Source organism: Eleutherodactylus coqui, chromosome 11, assembly GCF_035609145.1.
Source record: "Eleutherodactylus coqui strain aEleCoq1 chromosome 11, aEleCoq1.hap1, whole genome shotgun sequence".
Taxonomy (NCBI): Eukaryota; Metazoa; Chordata; class Amphibia; order Anura; family Eleutherodactylidae; genus Eleutherodactylus; species Eleutherodactylus coqui.
This window is the reverse complement of record NC_089847.1, coordinates 79,505,006-79,524,172: the sequence shown is the minus strand read 5'-3', so window position 1 is coordinate 79,524,172 and position 19,167 is coordinate 79,505,006. Positions and strand designations below refer to the sequence as shown.

The 19,167-nt window shown below is 42.8% G+C and overlaps 1 protein-coding gene across 1 annotated transcript in view; it reads right to left on the bottom strand.

The window, feature by feature from the left end:
• The window catches only part of LOC136582018 (nuclear RNA export factor 1-like), a 63,179-nt gene that overhangs the window by 22,614 nt on the left and 21,398 nt on the right, over positions 1-19,167 (bottom strand). The window contains exons 2-9 of the mRNA XM_066582750.1: positions 7,338-7,536; positions 6,607-6,748; positions 6,328-6,411; positions 5,016-5,120; positions 3,438-3,515; positions 3,239-3,308; positions 1,119-1,207; positions 712-819 (exon numbers count right to left, since the gene is read on the bottom strand). Coding sequence (XP_066438847.1) covers positions 712-819; positions 1,119-1,207; positions 3,239-3,308; positions 3,438-3,515; positions 5,016-5,120; positions 6,328-6,411; positions 6,607-6,748; positions 7,338-7,536 — 875 coding nt within the window. The remainder of the gene's footprint in view (positions 1-711; positions 820-1,118; positions 1,208-3,238; positions 3,309-3,437; positions 3,516-5,015; positions 5,121-6,327; positions 6,412-6,606; positions 6,749-7,337; positions 7,537-19,167) is intronic.

Genomic DNA, 19,167 nt, shown 5'->3' with positions numbered 1-19,167 from the left:
TAAACATCACTACCCAACATCAAGAACACAGCAGTCATTTCTTTGCCTTGTAGAAAAGATATGACATGTACGGCCTGGGGCTCTGCTATGACTATAGTTGTGCACCTGTTGTACAAGTCTGGGGATGAGTAACAGTTCTAGGATGACACAATCATAAGAATTACCCAAATTCACATAAAAAGTGCATTCTGGTATTTATATTAAAAATAAGGAATTGTATGCATTTTTTTAGTAACCTGATTTGTACTTTTATTTCAGCCACTGTGATAACTAGCAAAACTGCTATTTACTTAAAATGATGTTTCTGCACTGAAAAAAAATCACTTTAAAAGTGCTTTTTTTTACTTGCTGTTAATTGACCGCTGTCCAGTAATTTTATCTGTTACTGAATCAGCAGAACTGGAAAGGGATGAGTTGGTGTTCACTGAAGTCTATGAAGTCTATGAAGTCTATCCTGCAAGATCTCATGATGACTTGTCTGGTGCTACTAATTCACATCTCCACTGCTCAGTACTGTTGTAAACTATCCTACATTATGGCTTTGCAGATCTTCTTGCCCCCTTTCATTTTTCAACAGAAACGTGTTGCACATCTTCAGTTCCACAAAAGGTTCCAATTTTGGTTATGTGGTTGTCTGCATCTGGTATAGCACAACTAAATGCATAGTGTAGACCTGACCTTGGAGTCTTAAAGAAAGATGAAGGGACTCACCAAATTGTCAGACAGGTTAAGAATCTTTAAATTAGGAGCTTTAAGGTGAATTTCTGACATATAGTCAAGTCTATAAAGCTTGTTGTTACTTAGATCCAAGGATAGCAGCTGTTTGAATATAAAAAGAACAGTCAAGTTACAGATTACATAGATCAAGAACCAACATCATTTATGGTTTTCAGTCATTATATTGTATGCATTGTAAAAATCAGCCATTTGAAATATTACATTTCTGGAACAATTTATTTTTTCTTCTTGGTATAATAAAAAGGTTTTTAACACAATGTAGGTGCCAACTGAAAGTCTATCTGTGAACATTTTCTAGTATAGTAATTAAAAGGGTTTGTAGAAGCAGCAAAGGATTAAGTACAAAGTGTGGTCTTCTGGACAGATACAGTAGAACTCACCTCTGGTACATTCTCTTCTATAATCTGTAGCATAGCCTGCATATAAGTTCCTCGGTTCAGAATAAGGTCTACCTTGTTTTCAATAAGGTCTATATAGAGAGAGAAAGTAAGTAACGGATATTGCCAATGTGGATTTCAGTAAAGCCTTTGATACAGTCCCGCATAAAGAGCTCATAGATAAGCTTCTCAAAACAGGACTTAATACTTTGAGTGTCCAGTGGACTCAGTTGGTTTAAAGACATCATTTGTTAACAGGAAATATTCTCAACAGAGCCGAGTTACTATTGGTGACCACAGGGTCTGATCCTGGGTCTTATTCTTAATATGCTGGTAAGGCCGTTATCACATGGCCAAGAAAATCGTGCGATATGTGTGTTGCGAGACGCACATATCTCAACCCTGTATACACAGGCACAATTTTTTTCCTGCATTGAGAAAAGCAATGCTACAAAAATAGTGCACAATCTGGAGAACACAATATATCATGATAGACTTGAAAAACTTGATTCTTCGAGCCTGGAGGAAAGAAGGGAGAAGGGAGGACATGTTCGAAACCTTCAACTCCTTAATGACCGCCGATATGCTTTTTGACGCGGTGATCTCCCTCCATACATCACCGGCACCTGCTGTTTCTTACAGCCGACACATGGCGGCAACAGCTTGGCTGATTGGACCTGGTAACCCTTTAAATGACCCTGTCAATTCGGACAGAGGCATTTAAATCCCCTGAACGATGTTTGGGCATCCTTTATGGCCAGCCGCGATGAGATCGCAGAAAGCCGTGTGGGTGTCATGGCAGCCAGGAACCTTCTGAAAATGCCTATCAAGCCTTGTCTGTAGGGTGGATCGATAAAATGCCTGCCCAATTGCAGAAAAATGCAATCAAAGCATTGCAAGTTCTTGTACCCTCTGGATACTAAAAAATAAAAACAAAAAAACCATGAAAATAAAGTTGTACTAATTATTTAAAAAAAAAATAAAAAAAGTTTTACTCTTGCTATATTTATAATAGAAGAAATCATAAAACAAAAATACACATTTGGTACCGCTGCATCCGTAAAATTCTGATCAAAGTAACACATTATTTACCCTGGACGATGAACATAGCCAGAAAAAAAAATAAAAAAAAATGAATGCCAGAGATGCGCTTATTTGGTCACCCTGTCTCCAAGAAAAAAACCGCAATAAAGAGTGATCAAAAAGCCGTATGTATTTCAAAAGCGTACCAAAAAAAAAACAAAAAAAAAAAACACTACAGGACGTCCCACAAAAAATGAACACTCACACGACTATTTCAACGGAAAAATAAAAAAAAGCTATTGTGCGCAGAAGATGGTGGCAGAAAATAAAAAAAAATTAAATAGCTTTGGAAAAAAAAAAATACAAAAAAAATACTGCAAGAAAACAAAGACTATATACGTTTGGTATCATAGTAATCGTACTGACCCATAGAATAAAGTTACCATGTCATTATTATAGCAGTTTGTGAGCCATAATAACAAGACGTAACGTAATGAAGAATGGCGGAATTTGTTTTTTCCATTTCTTGCCACTTAGAATTTTTTTAAAGTTTTTCAGTACATTATATAGCATTGCAAAATACAACTCGTCTCGCAAAAAACAAGCCGTCAGACATTACGTCGATGGATAAATAAAGGAGTTACGATTCTTTCAATGGGGGAAGAAAAAACAAAAATGGGGTGTGGGGGAAGACCCACCGCAGCGTCATTAAAGGGTTAATGAATTCTTTCTCCATGGAAGAAAAAACAAGTAGTAGCTTGGTCACTAAGGGGTTAAATCGACATTAAAGTTTAAATAGTGTTCAGGGGGATTGGTTTTTACACTAGAACAAGGGGGCACAATCTGAGATTAGCTGGGAGAAGATTAGAAGTGATGTCAGAAATTAGGCTTTTACTAAAAAAGAGTAGTAAATGCTTGGAACAAACTTTCAGCAGATGAGGCTGGAAAAAAATCAACAATTAAAGTATGCTTGGAAGAAGCATATACCTATTCTGAGATAAAAAGTAAATATAATGGCAGACTGGATGTACCATGTGGCCTTTATCTGCCATCAAATTTTCTATGTTTCTACGAAAGGGGAAAAAGTAATCCATTTTTACCTGGAGCTATACGTACGGACTTCATGTTAAGAGCTTGTTGAGCTCCGTCATATCGTTTCTGCATACAGCTCTATGGAACAAATAACCAAATGAGAATGGAAAAACTTCTATGGCACAAAGTAAACCCAATATCTTGACTACCTTTACACTTTTGAATAAAGGCAATACCAAAAGCAATGATACTGTAGGTCTGAAATACCTTTAAATGTACAATTTCTTCCTGTGACATATCATTTGGAATCTCTGGTGCAGTACATGGAGCTGTCAAAATGGTAACCTGAAACAGAAAGGAAGCCTGATAAAACATTTAGTATGTGTGTATATAATACAATAACTCTGCAGTTCCATCTATTGGATGGCAGCATTCCTTCAAATCAATGTTTGACCCTTTAGGCTGCCTGTCCACGGGCGATTCTTAACGGTGTTTCCCGCGGCGATAATCCGGCCGTGGGAAACACAGTGAACGCTTTCCATAGACTACTATGGAAAGGGCAGCCCTGCTGTACACGAGCCGAGAATCATAGCGATTCTCCGCTCATGGGTTTTAAATTGCAGCATGCTGCGATTATCCACCGTGAGATTATCTGTCAGATAGGCTCAGCGCAGAGAACAGTCAGCTCCTCCCTGCATCCGGCTGCGGCTCCCGCAGTGGATATCACTAGCCCGTGGACAGGCAGCCTTATACAGGTCTGTAGAGAAATAATTGGGAATTGAAAACCAAGCCAGAATCCATACACTGATAGCGGTCTTGGGGTGTTTGGCCCTAAGTGTGCAATAGGATTCTGGCTTGGCTAGTGATATGGCAGCCTAGTCACGAAAAAGTGACAAGAAAAAAAAAAAAAGGTATCTTGAATCAATAAGAAAATAAAAAAAGGGCCACTCCGGGGAAAACACATTTTTCCCTAGCTGCCCCTCTCACCCAACTACCTATCACAATCTGGAGGTCTCTTCGGTGTATTCTAACCACTTTCATGTAGTGTAGCCCTCTGTCAGCTACCATTTTGAGAGGTGAATTTTTTACTTTGTTTCACCTCTATCCAATGATGCATTGAGCCCAGCATTAGCGAGGGTTATACTATTCTAACACAGGGGGAACAGTTTAATCCTCGTTACCTTCTATATTCACCTAAATAAACTACAACCCATAAATATACAGTATGAATGGTTATCTCCTCTATTATAACTGTGACCATCATCAGTAATAGTAACTGGAGTGCATGTCTCCCCTTCAACATAGTTGCTGAGAAATGGACTAGAAAATGAATCCATAACCCACAAGTAGATCTGAGCAGGTCAAAATGGAGATCACACAAAAAAGAAGCTGGCAGTTTCAGGAGAAAGAAACAACCGAGGTAACACTAACCCACTTATATATACAGGGGGGATAGCAGCATAATGAAGAAAAGAAATAAAAAGCACTGGAGTGGCCCTTTAAGAGATAGCCTAGATCCGGCAATCTCTATATGCATAAGTATTTTCATGAGTTTCGGAACATACTGAAAACTATGTACATACAGAAATACATATTTGTAATTCTAGGGCTACATGACATCACAGGTATCTGTCCTATGCCTGTCACACAAAAGAATACACAGCATGTGCAAAAAATAGTTACTTATGCACATATGGTCACTGGGTGGGTTTTAGCACAACTGGCGCTAAGGGAGCGTTGGGAAGTTTGGTTGCCACGGGCAAATCTACATCCCCCTGTCCCTTTTTCCCCCAACAGGCTTGACACACCATGTAATTTTTGCTGTGTTTATTACACTATATATACCTTGAAATTTTCTCGATCAGTGAATGTCCGTGAGATCTGTTTTATTGCTTTTGCAACCGTAGCATCTTCCACATAGAAGTGAGCTCGAGAATGATCACAATGATACTATAAAGGAAAATAAAATAAAATGAAAAAAAAAAGTGAGATATTTCTTACTATTCAATCTATCGTTAACCCCTTAACACTACAGGACGTACAATTATGTCCTGCAGCTTCGGGGTATGTAATGAAGAGGAATCGCGGGTGGATCCTGCTTCATACAATGCAGGTGCCGGAACCTGCTCGCAAAAGCTTTCATAAGCTACGACGCCCAGAGCTATTAACCTTTTAAATGCCAGTCAATTCTGACAGCGGCATTTAAATTCCCCGACCGATGTTCGGGAGTCCGGTATGGTCCCCTCCGATGAGATCGTGGGTTGCAGTGTGAATTGTCATGGCAGACGGGGACCTTATAAAGAGTGCCTATCAAGCCATGCATGTGACGTGACTTGATGTAATAATGCCTGTCAGATTGCAATATGATATAAAGCTATGGCATTACATCATACCGCAGGAGCAATCAAAGCATCCCAAGTTCTTGTCCTCTCTGGTGACTAAAAAAAAAAAAAAAAAAAAGTAAAAAGTAAGGGCGCTTCCACGTGAGTTTTTATATTCAGTTTTTTGTGAGCGAAAACCAGAAGTGGGTCCAAAATACAGAGGACATGCAAATCTTTCCATTATACTTTCTCTCCACTCCTGGTTTTGGCTCACAAAAAACTGAACATAAAAACTGTTGTATGAAAGCGCCCTTAGTTTACAGAAAATTTACTACAAAACAATAAAATAAAATAAAAAAAGGAAATAAAGTTTTAAAAAACCCTCTTATCCCATATTTAAAATAAAAGAATCCAAATAATAAAACAAAAATACGTATTTGGCATTGATGTGTCTGTAAAAGTCCAATCTATCAAAGTAACGCATTACTACTAGAGATGAGCGAACCTACTCGGCCACGCCCCTTTTTCGCCCGAACGCCACGATTTTCGAGTACTTCCGTACTCGGGTGAAAAGATTCGGGGGGCGAGGGCTCCCCCCTGTTACCCCCCGCTCCGCCACGCCTCCCCCGCCCCCCGGCGTCCCCCCCCCCCCCCCCCGAATCTTTTCACTCGAGTATGGAAGTACTCGAAAAGCGCGGTGCTCGATCGAGTAATTACTCGAAACGAGTAGGTTCGCTCATCTCTAATTACTACGCATAACAGAGGAAAACATGAAAAAAGAAAAAAAAAAAAAGGCCACATACTTAAGGTGTTAAAAAACCCAGACAACTACTTACCCCTACAGGAGTGAATGGCAGCGTGCAGGTACTTTGTATGAGACCCATTAACCAACCCTTATCATATTTTCTCCCATGAGGAATCTGATTTTGGGGGGAAAAAAATTGTTATAAAAACGGCACAATAAGGATGTGTAAGTTTTCTGTAAATTCAACCAACATTTTTCACTATTAAATGCTTAGCATATGTTTATGTAATTTTTATGACAACTATTGCAGACTATAATGTGCAACAGCTTTAAAAAAAATTTATATATATATTATAAAAAATTGGCTTACCGTGACCTTGAACCAGCTTTTGTTCTCTCTTAGTTCATTTCTAGCATGATGGGGAGGTTCTCTAGAAGTGTTCCCATGAAAGTTTCCTCTGTCTCTTCCTTGTCTGTCATCCCTTTTTCTCCCTCCACGGCTATAAGGATTGCTAGAGGTTTAACATGGGGTGGGTATTAAAAATAAAGAACACATATGGGTTTCTTTCACTGGTAATTGATTTTGAATTCTAACAACCAGTCATAATAGAAGCACATACTCAGCAAACAGCTGATAATGCTGGGGGAAGGTTAATAGAAGATATTGAAGACTACAGCAGACACTTAGCAAGTCCAGTGTATTCATGAGTGCAGCGCTCCCCCATTAACGCACCTGAATGGGGTCATACACATGCGTGAAAAAAATTGCAGCATGACCTATCTTTACGCGTTCCTTGGGAAAGCATCGCCCATTGTTTTCGAAGGGGCAGGAAAACTCATCGCACAGGATGCAATGCGAGGTTTCCCACTGAAAACAATGGGAAACCTTTGCCAATCCTCTAGCGCCACTAAAAGAGGCCTCAGAAGATCGTAAGTTTAATGAAGGGATGGTAGGCATTTCTGACAGGAAAACTCTGCGCATCCCCTGTGCAAAAAACACGTAGGAGAGCTCGATATTAGCCATGTTTCACAGCCAGATATCGCGCTTGCCAGATATCGCACATTACTATAGTCTCACTCAGATACTCTTTGCCTACTCACAATCTCGAGCGAACAGGTTCATGTGCATCACTCATTGCAATATCTCCATCATCATCACCCAATCTGGAGCGAGGATTTGGTGGATAAGTACCACGGTTCAGATATTTAGGGCCACCTTCACTATACATTTTCGCCCTGAAGGGGCCACGTCCTTTTCTCTTTTTCGTGAAATGTCCTCCACCAAACCGGTCATCATGGCCTGGAGACAAAGAAAAAACAAAAAAAGTTAATCAAGGTGCATAAAAGCAGAAGAAAGTATTGTACAACAACGCTCGGTGACACACCATTAATCAGCCTTGCTTCTGAGCTAGTGTTTTAAAAAAAAAAAAAAAAAAGGAGACTGAAAGTGCAGAAACAGATTAAAAACTAACATAATAATAATAAAAAAAAGTGTAACTTCTATGTCAGATCTATGGATAAAAGTTAGAATGTCACTGTACATTAGTGGGAAAGAAAAAAAAGATCATAGATCTTTTCCCACTGAGGCTCTGTCCACATCCGTGTTCGTGTTTTCATTCTTCTGTTCCCTAATATTAACAGAAAAAAGGAAACCCTGCAGTAAACAAATCAGTCCTGTAAAACAAATTAACGGATCCCATTAACTAGAAGTATTCTCTGGTGTGTAGACGCATCTAATACAGAACACAACAGTGTCTCCTGAAAGTTATAATCAGAGGAATTCATGAGCCGGATGGACTTTCATATACCAACACAGAGCAAACCAAAAAGTGAAATGACACTTTTCTAAGCACAATATGCTGCTTCCAGGTTACGGACTATGGATTATATTCCTAAATGATACCAGCAGCACTTCCACTGGCTGACTAGACCTTCCAACACTCCCCGCACTTCTGGCTGCATCCAGGCAAGGAGGCAGCAGCAGTTTTTTTACGGTACCTTGCAAACACTAACTCCTCCCTCACACAGACGTTTTTGTACAGCATTTAGCACTGCGCTAAACGCTGTACAACGCTCCCATTCATTTAGATAGGGCTGCTCACACAAGTGTCAAAATGCAGAGTCGTCAACGCTGTCCTTTGACAGCTATGCATATTCTATCTTTGGCCGTTTTCGCTGCTGAAGATGTGGCACAACTTGGTAACACGTTTTTGGCAGTGCTAAACACAAGCGCTAGCTACACTACCTTTAAAAAAAAAGAAGGAATACTCACCTCACCTAGCTGGCGTCATCAGAGCTTCGGGCAGGATGCTGGGCACTTGTCAAGCCGACAAAGCATCTATTGCTAGTGACGTGAATTTATAGATGAATTATTTAAAATTAGGGCCACATAAATCATATAACAAACACTAACGGACATGGACTGACAACATGGATCACTATGTGTGACTCAGTGACCAGATGGAGTGAGGGTCTTAGTACCCCTCGAGTGTCCAGTCGGGTTAACCCCTATTGACAAAATTAGGGGACTGGATCACTGGTTAATAGCAAAGTGTCACAGTAAGAAATAGGTCAGAGAGATCTTAGGTTTCAGGTCAAACGTATCTGTCAATACTTCATAGTTGGAAACCCCTCGACCATTATTATCGCTAAATAAGGATTATATGGTTGATCATAGGTATATGTTACACCATACTGGATAAAGCGTCACTCATGGTACGTATATTTCAACGTTCATGTTGGAGGAATAATTCCCCTCAGTGAGTAAACACTCAGATATTCATATAAGTGTTCCAACGTTAGTAACCGGGTAGTCAAGTACACACTCCAGCATTCATTAGCAGGTAGGTGGCTACTGGAGTGTTTTTCGGTGTTTCAACACTTTTTAACGTATTAGTTCAGAGTTGTGTATTGATATCACACAGTGAGTGACTCGTCACTCATGGTACGTATATTTCAACGTTCATATTGGAGGAATAATTCCCCTCAGTGAGTAAACACTCAGATATTCATGTAAGTGTTCCAACGTTAGTAACCGAGTAGTCAAGTACACACTCCAGCATTCATTAGCAGGTAGGTGGCTACTGGGGTGTTTTTTGGTGTTTCAACACTTTTTAACGTATTAGCTCAGAGTTGTGTATTGATATCACACAGTGAGTGACTGCTCAAGTATTTAGTGTACATATTTCGAATAGTCACTCAGTGATCACTTAAGCGTTCATCAGCTGAACGTAGCGAGATAGTCGCTTCAGAAGTGAGTGATCACTACGGTGGCTCTTCGTTCAGATGTTAGCTCTATTGCGAAGTTAATTTCCTATAGGGATAGGGTGTTGGCTCAACGCGTTTCTCCGTCCCTATTCGGGGCGGTTCTTCAGGAGCGGGGCTGAAGATAGCCCTACAATCTGTGTAATAATCCCTATGAATCCTATTATAGTAAATAAGACCCTTGTTTGTAGTCCCAGATTTTATAAAAAGGAAATAAGACAAGGTTCTCCTCCTATTGCTTCTCCCGTCTCGGTTCAGAGACTTAGCGTAAAAGGTCACTTTGCTAGGTACAATAGCAGACGGACCAATGGTAGCCTATAGATATATGGCTAGCAGTTTTACTAATTGCACTGAGACCAATTAGCATATATAGGTCTCACGGCAAGTATGAGAAAATTAGATATCTCAGCTCCCCATTTACAGAGGGAATCTCCAGGGACAATTCCTTCAAAGGCGCAATATGCGTCCAGCCCCAGGATATATAGAGCTAGACGAATAGACCCGTATGCTCAAGTCTATAGGTCCTGGATCAATACCCTATTGCGGCCTAAGCCTGTAAATTATTGTCAAATAGGGTTAGATCAATCCTCCCAGGCGCCCAAAAAAATGAGTAGGTAGTGCTGCCCCAGATGCCGCACAGGGCTGCGCAGCCCTACAAGTAAGGGGAGGTAAGTTGCGGGAGAAAGAGAGGAGAAGAGGTATAGTGCCTGCGGCTCTGATGGTGAGCGGCCGGCAATGAAGTCCCAGAGCTCACAGCAGGGATTAAAAAGGGTCATAGCTCCTCCTATTTCCGGGGGCCTGTCATTAATTAGCCAATAGGTTCCCTTGTGGGGCGGATTTGTGCTTATCAGGATACATGGCAGTGTACTACATCTGTCAGCACACTGCCTGTGTCACCTGTAGTAGTGCATATTATAGTCCGGATCATAGATCTTCTGACCGTGCATCCGAAGCAGCCTGACGATTCACAGATATAAGGCTACGATCGGCAGCACGGGCAGACAAACCGCACTTCCGCGTTCCACGCTGGAACGCATGCAACGGTGCCTGGTGACGTCATCACGTACCGTGCGCCCCCATTGGACGAGGGAGGAGGGGGACGGCACCACGATGTCAGCAGTTGGAGGCAGTGTCACTGGGCGGAGCCGGTACTGAGAGAGGTGTGTCACTCAGGCAGCCTGGGGGCGGTTTATCCGCTCTGTCGCTGCCTTTACGAACAGTGCAATGGCGCTTCCGCGTTCCACGCTGGAACGCATCATCCGTTGCGGGATGACGTCATCGCGCTCTATACACAGCGCTTACCCGAAGGGGCGGCAGCGCGATGTAGTCACTAGAAGACTAAATCCGTAGGTGGAGTATGCACGTAAGAGGTGTGTTTATGACGTAGGCAGTGTGGAAATCGTTGCACTGCTGAATCTCAACGCCCCCAAATGCTCGGTCTGTAAAGCCGATAGCAAATGGGGCACCGTTCAGATCAAATAAATAATAGAGATCTTGTTATCCAGAATTAACCTCCTTAAAAGGGGCAGTGATGGTAGAGTCTGTATCAGGTTGCTATGAGTAACAGACTACTCATGGTAGGGAACCCAAGGTGTGTATATATCCCATAAAGTGATAGTTTCTGGGATGTTGGTTATATCAAGTATGTGTACCCCAAATTAGTAAATTGTAATGGTACGAATAGTAGTTTATGCATATAGGTAGGGGGAAACAATGTGCCACATCAAAATGTATCGCTACCAATATGCCCATCAAAGTCAGGCGGGGAGACTATCATAGCCAAGGATAATGTATTAGCGAATTATCGCAAAATGTACTGGCAGATGCCAGAAATATATGAAGATAATCCCCTATTTAACCCACAATGGGGCGGGAATTTGTGAATACGACATATGTCAGGAGTAACAAGAAAGATGTAGAAAGAGCTATCAATTTAAAAAAGACGTTGAGAGTTACGCATCAGCGATACCTAGTCAAAGGAAGCAATTGAAATTTAGCGTCGCGTTTAACCCCGCAGGGGTTACCGTATTTAACCTAAAGATCCAGGCTGCCTCTTTTCTAAGGAGCATCTTGTCAATGTTGCCCCGTCTGGCATTCGTTCGTAGTTTTTCAATTCCCTGGAATTTCAAGTCAGCTAGATTGCCATTATGTACTTCCAGGAAGTGGTCTGCCAATGGTGTTTTTTCCCCGCGTCGAATGTTCCCCACATGCCCCAGGATACGACGCCGGAATTCCTGAATAGTCTTACCGACGTAGTTCCTGGGGCATGGGCAAGACGCCATATAGACGATATTCCGTGTTTTGCAGTTAATGAAACTCCTGTTGGAATAGGTTTTGTTGGTATTGGCACTTGTGAACGTCTTGCTCTTCAGTATAAAGGTACACGCCTCACAGTCATGGCAGGGAAACGTACCACATGGTTTTAGGCTGCCCAACCAGTTTTCTTTTAGACACGGGGTTAGATGGCTCTTGACAAGATGATCCCTGAGGTTATGGCCCCTCCGGAATGTTATCATCGGGTATGTTGGTATAATGTCTCTTAGGTCAGGGTCATTGGAGAGGATGGTCCAGTAGTGTTCCAGGATATGCCGAACCTCTCTCGTTCCTGTATCAAAGGTCCCTATGATCCTTGAGGATCTCGGGTTATTGCGTTGTCTAGGGACTAAGAGATCTCGTCTCGGTTGTAGTTCTGCATTTTTCAGTGCGTCTTCAATTATATGGCTTGGGTAATCTCTTTCCAAGAAGCGTTGTTTCAGTGCTTCACTCTCTCTCTGGAAATCTTGCTCCCTCGAGCAGTTCCGTTTCACTCTAAGGAACTGCCCTTTTGGGATTCCTTTTTTTAAAGTAAAGGGGTGGTAACTGTCCCATTTAAGGAGGCTATTCGTAGCCGTTGCTTTACGATGCAATGTCGATGTAATTGATCCATCGATGTTTTTCTGAATCAATAAGTCAAGGAAAGCAATTGATTCGCTATTAATTTCCGAGGTGAGTTTAAGATTTAGGTTATTGGTATTCAGTGTTTCAACGAATCTATGGAAGGATACCTCAGAACCTCTCCAGAAGACCAAGATATCATCAATAAAGCGCAACCAGAGGGTGATATTTTCAGACCATTCTTCATTTGGGTATATGTACTTTTCCTCCCACCAGCCCAGGTAGAGATTGGCGTACGATGGGGCACAAGATGTCCCCATCGCCGTCCCCCTGAGCTGGTGGAAGTACTGGGTATCGAACAGAAAAAAATTGTGGGTCAAAATAAATGATAAAAAATTCAGGACGCACTGATTATGTTGCAGAAACTGTGTCCCTCTCTGTTCCAGAAAGAACCGTGTAGCCATTAAACCTCCCTCATGGGGGATGGAACTGTACAAAGATTCCACATCTAGTGTGGCGAGGAGTGTGTCAGAGTCAACAGAAATCCCATCAATCATTTGGAGAACATCCATGGTATCTCTAACATGGGATCTCAAGGATGTTACGAAGGGACGTAGTATCTCGTCTACGTAGGTACTCATGTTCTGTGTAAGGTTCCCAATGCCAGACACAATGGGTCTACCACGCAAGGGGTTCGTCCCTTTGTGGACCTTAGGTAGGGCGTAGAAAGTGGCCACAATCGGGTGTGTTGGATTCATATAGGTGAATTCGTTTCTATCGATGCATTCTGTCTCTCGGGCCTTGTAGAGAAGTTCCCTTAGTTCCCTCTGGAAATGTATTGTCGGATCCGTAGCAAGAACCTTGTACGTGGCAGGGTCATCAAGCAGATCGTGACACATCTGTTTATATTCGTCCCTATTCATGACAACGACATTACCCCCCTTATCCGCTGATTTAATTATTAGACTTTCATTCGCTTTGAGTCTTTGTAGTGCTTCACTTTCACCTTGCGATAGGTTGGGGCATTTTTTGTGGGGCTTAATCATCTTCAGGTCCGCTGTAACTAGGCGCTCAAAAATATCAATCTCTGGACATGGACAAGCCGGAGGATTTGAGGTGTTAGGTGCCTTAAGATCTGTAAAGGGACCGGTTCCTGTTTCTCTCATATTTTCTTCCTCCAGGGCTTGAAGTGTGTCCAGGCCAGGTAGGTCCGTGACAGCGAGCCCCAGTTCTTTAGCGCGTTCTCGGTTTTTAGTGCTAAAGTATTTATGCCACCTCAACTTCCGAGTGAAGAGGGAGATGTCCTTCGCCCACACGAACGGGTTGTATTGCGTCGTGGGGACGAAGGACAGCCCCCTCTCCAAAACTCGTTTTTCGTCCAGGGTGAGGTGGTGGTCTGACAGATTCACCACCTGTAATTTGTTTGTAGGTGTGATCCCCGCCACGTTAGAGCCCAGAGGGGTGGTGGGTTGGTGATGTGGTGGTTTCCTACCAGTTCTAGATTTATTCGTTACTTTTCCTAGTCACTGATCTCTCCTCCCTCTCAGGAAGTATTGAGAGATCGGTTGTTCTAAGAAACCGGCAGGTTGTGTTGGTCTCCCACGTCTCCTTGATTGTTGTGCGAATGAGCCTCGTCTTTGTGGTCGTGTGGGTCGTCTGTTGCTGTTTCTCTCACTGTCTGATTGCTCAGGTTCTGAGGAGCTAATATCTGTCTCAGAAAATCTAACCCTATCCGTATAGACCCGGTTTTCACGAAAATCCTGTAGGTCTCTATTAAATTGTACGTGTTTACGTTCTTTAATTTGTAGAGTGAATTTCTCAATATTGGTCTGGAGAGTTCTTTCCTTAACTGGAAAATCTGGGTCTGAGGCGAATGTTTTGGTTTTGACTATCAAGTCATCCAATTTTTTCTGATTAATTGCTAATGTAGTTTTCTCCTCTTCCAGTAATAGCTTGATTAGTTGAAGGGAGAATGCGGTAGATTCATTCTCCCATTTCTTAATGAATTCTGGGTTCTTAATACGTTTAGGGGGTATAATCGGATTTCTGAGTCCTCTAGGTATGATTTTGTGCTCTTCGTATCGCTGAAGTCCCTGTACCTCCCACCAGTTTCTGGTGAATTCCCGGTACAGGGCCGTCAGTTCCTTGAAGCATGAATTGATAGAGTTCTCCTGAGATTGTCGGCTAAGTTCTCCTTCTGAGAACACTGCACCCGCATCTGACAGCCACTGAGTGGCAGTAAGGTCCCTCGAGAGGAAACCAGCCATACCAAGCGCAATTGTAACAGAAATCACAGTGGTATTTCAAATCTATATAATCATAGGACTGCCCTTCACAGATATAGATAAAATTAAAAATGAATCTTTTATTAATGAATTATTTAAAATTAGGGCCACATAAATCATATAACAAACACTAACGGACATGGACTGACAACATGGATCACTATGTGTGACTCAGTGACCAGATGGAGTGAGGGTCTTAGTACCCCTCGAGTGTCCAGTCGGGTTAACCCCTATTGACAAAATTAGGGGACTGGATCACTGGTTAATAGCAAAGTGTCACAGTAAGAAATAGGTCAGAGAGATCTTAGGTTTCAGGTCAAACGTATCTGTCAATACTTCATAGTTGGAAACCCCTCGACCATTATTATCGCTAAATAAGGATTATATGGTTGATCATAGGTATATGTTACACCATACTGGATAAAGCGTCACTCATGGTACGTATATTTCAACGTTCATGTTGGAGGAATAATTCCCCTCAGTGAGTAAACACTCAGATATTCATATAAGTGTTCCAACGTTAGTAACCGGGTAGTCAAGTACACACTCCAGCATTCATTAGCAGGTAGGTGGCTACTGGAGTGTTTTTCGGTGTTTCAACACTTTTTAACGTATTAGTTCAGAGTTGTGTATTGATATCACACAGTGAGTGACTCGTCACTCATGGTACGTATATTTCAACGTTCATATTGGAGGAATAATTCCCCTCAGTGAGTAAACACTCAGATATTCATGTAAGTGTTCCAACGTTAGTAACCGAGTAGTCAAGTACACACTCCAGCATTCATTAGCAGGTAGGTGGCTACTGGGGTGTTTTTTGGTGTTTCAACACTTTTTAACGTATTAGCTCAGAGTTGTGTATTGATATCACACAGTGAGTGACTGCTCAAGTATTTAGTGTACATATTTCGAATAGTCACTCAGTGATCACTTAAGCGTTCATCAGCTGAACGTAGCGAGATAGTCGCTTCAGAAGTGAGTGATCACTACGGTGGCTCTTCGTTCAGATGTTAGCTCTATTGCGAAGTTAATTTCCTATAGGGATAGGGTGTTGGCTCAACGCGTTTCTCCGTCCCTATTCGGGGCGGTTCTTCAGGAGCGGGGCTGAAGATAGCCCTACAATCTGTGTAATAATCCCTATGAATCCTATTATAGTAAATAAGACCCTTGTTTGTAGTCCCAGATTTTATAAAAAGGAAATAAGACAAGGTTCTCCTCCTATTGCTTCTCCCGTCTCGGTTCAGAGACTTAGCGTAAAAGGTCACTTTGCTAGGTACAATAGCAGACGGACCAATGGTAGCCTATAGATATATGGCTAGCAGTTTTACTAATTGCACTGAGACCAATTAGCATATATAGGTCTCACGGCAAGTATGAGAAAATTAGATATCTCAGCTCCCCATTTACAGAGGGAATCTCCAGGGACAATTCCTTCAAAGGCGCAATATGCGTCCAGCCCCAGGATATATAGAGCTAGACGAATAGACCCGTATGCTCAAGTCTATAGGTCCTGGATCAATACCCTATTGCGGCCTAAGCCTGTAAATTATTGTCAAATAGGGTTAGATCAATCCTCCCAGGCGCCCAAAAAAATGAGTAGGTAGTGCTGCCCCAGATGCCGCACAGGGCTGCGCAGCCCTACAAGTAAGGGGAGGTAAGTTGCGGGAGAAAGAGAGGAGAAGAGGTATAGTGCCTGCGGCTCTGATGGTGAGCGGCCGGCAATGAAGTCCCAGAGCTCACAGCAGGGATTAAAAAGGGTCATAGCTCCTCCTATTTCCGGGGGCCTGTCATTAATTAGCCAATAGGTTCCCTTGTGGGGCGGATTTGTGCTTATCAGGATACATGGCAGTGTACTACATCTGTCAGCACACTGCCTGTGTCACCTGTAGTAGTGCATATTATAGTCCGGATCATAGATCTTCTGACCGTGCATCCGAAGCAGCCTGACGATTCACAGATATAAGGCTACGATCGGCAGCACGGGCAGACAAACCGCACTTCCGCGTTCCACGCTGGAACGCATGCAACGGTGCCTGGTGACGTCATCACGTACCGTGCGCCCCCATTGGACGAGGGAGGAGGGGGACGGCACCACGATGTCAGCAGTTGGAGGCAGTGTCACTGGGCGGAGCCGGTACTGAGAGAGGTGTGTCACTCAGGCAGCCTGGGGGCGGTTTATCCGCTCTGTCGCTGCCTTTACGAACAGTGCAATGGCGCTTCCGCGTTCCACGCTGGAACGCATCATCCGTTGCGGGATGACGTCATCGCGCTCTATACACAGCGCTTACCCGAAGGGGCGGCAGCGCGATGTAGTCACTAGAAGACTAAATCCGTAGGTGGAGTATGCACGTAAGAGGTGTGTTTATGACGTAGGCAGTGTGGAAATCGTTGCACTGCTGAATCTCAACGCCCCCAAATGCTCGGTCTGTAAAGCCGATAGCAAATGGGGCACCGTTCAGATCAAATAAATAATAGAGATCTTGTTATCCAGAATTAACCTCCTTAAAAGGGGCAGTGATGGTAGAGTCTGTATCAGGTTGCTATGAGTAACAGACTACTCATGGTAGGGAACCCAAGGTGTGTATATATCCCATAAAGTGATAGTTTCTGGGATGTTGGTTATATCAAGTATGTGTACCCCAAATTAGTAAATTGTAATGGTACGAATAGTAGTTTATGCATATAGGTAGGGGGAAACAATGTGCCACATCAAAATGTATCGCTACCAATATGCCCATCAAAGTCAGGCGGGGAGACTATCATAGCCAAGGATAATGTATTAGCGAATTATCGCAAAATGTACTGGCAGATGCCAGAAATATATGAAGATAATCCCCTATTTAACCCACAATGGGGCGGGAATTTGTGAATACGACATATGTCAGGAGTAACAAGAAAGATGTAGAAAGAGCTATCAATTTAAAAAAGACGTTGAGAGTTACGCATCAGCGATACCTAGTCAAAGGAAGCAATTGAAATTTAGCGTCGCGTTTAACCCCGCAGGGGTTACCGTATTTAACCTAAAGATCCAGGCTGCCTCTTTTCTAAGGAGCATCTTGTCAATGTTGCCCCGTCTGGCATTCGTTCGTAGTTTTTCAATTCCCTGGAATTTCAAGTCAGCTAGATTGCCATTATGTACTTCCAGGAAGTGGTCTGCCAATGGTGTTTTTTCCCCGCGTCGAATGTTCCCCACATGCCCCAGGATACGACGCCGGAATTCCTGAATAGTCTTACCGACGTAGTTCCTGGGGCATGGGCAAGACGCCATATAGACGATATTCCGTGTTTTGCAGTTAATGAAACTCCTGTTGGAATAGGTTTTGTTGGTATTGGCACTTGTGAACGTCTTGCTCTTCAGTATAAAGGTACACGCCTCACAGTCATGGCAGGGAAACGTACCACATGGTTTTAGGCTGCCCAACCAGTTTTCTTTTAGACACGGGGTTAGATGGCTCTTGACAAGATGATCCCTGAGGTTATGGCCCCTCCGGAATGTTATCATCGGGTATGTTGGTATAATGTCTCTTAGGTCAGGGTCATTGGAGAGGATGGTCCAGTAGTGTTCCAGGATATGCCGAACCTCTCTCGTTCCTGTATCAAAGGTCCCTATGATCCTTGAGGATCTCGGGTTATTGCGTTGTCTAGGGACTAAGAGATCTCGTCTCGGTTGTAGTTCTGCATTTTTCAGTGCGTCTTCAATTATATGGCTTGGGTAATCTCTTTCCAAGAAGCGTTGTTTCAGTGCTTCACTCTCTCTCTGGAAATCTTGCTCCCTCGAGCAGTTCCGTTTCACTCTAAGGAACTGCCCTTTTGGGATTCCTTTTTTTAAAAGTAAAGGGGTGGTAACTGTCCCATTTAAGGAGGCTATTCGTAGCCGTTGCTTTACGATGCAATGTCGATGTAATTGATCCATCGATGTTTTTCTGAATCAATAAGTCAAGGAAAGCAATTGATTCGCTATTAATTTCCGAGGTGAGTTTAAGATTTAGGTTATTGGTATTCAGTGTTTCAACGAATCTATGGAAGGATACCTCAGAACCTCTCCAGAAGACCAAGATATCATCAATAAAGCGCAACCAGAGGGTGATATTTTCAGACCATTCTTCATTTGGGTATATGTACTTTTCCTCCCACCAGCCCAGGTAGAGATTGGCGTACGATGGGGCACAAGATGTCCCCATCGCCGTCCCCCTGAGCTGGTGGAAGTACTGGGTATCGAACAGAAAAAAATTGTGGGTCAAAATAAATGATAAAAAATTCAGGACGCACTGATTATGTTGCAGAAACTGTGTCCCTCTCTGTTCCAGAAAGAACCGTGTAGCCATTAAACCTCCCTCATGGGGGATGGAACTGTACAAAGATTCCACATCTAGTGTGGCGAGGAGTGTGTCAGAGTCAACAGAAATCCCATCAATCATTTGGAGAACATCCATGGTATCTCTAACATGGGATCTCAAGGATGTTACGAAGGGACGTAGTATCTCGTCTACGTAGGTACTCATGTTCTG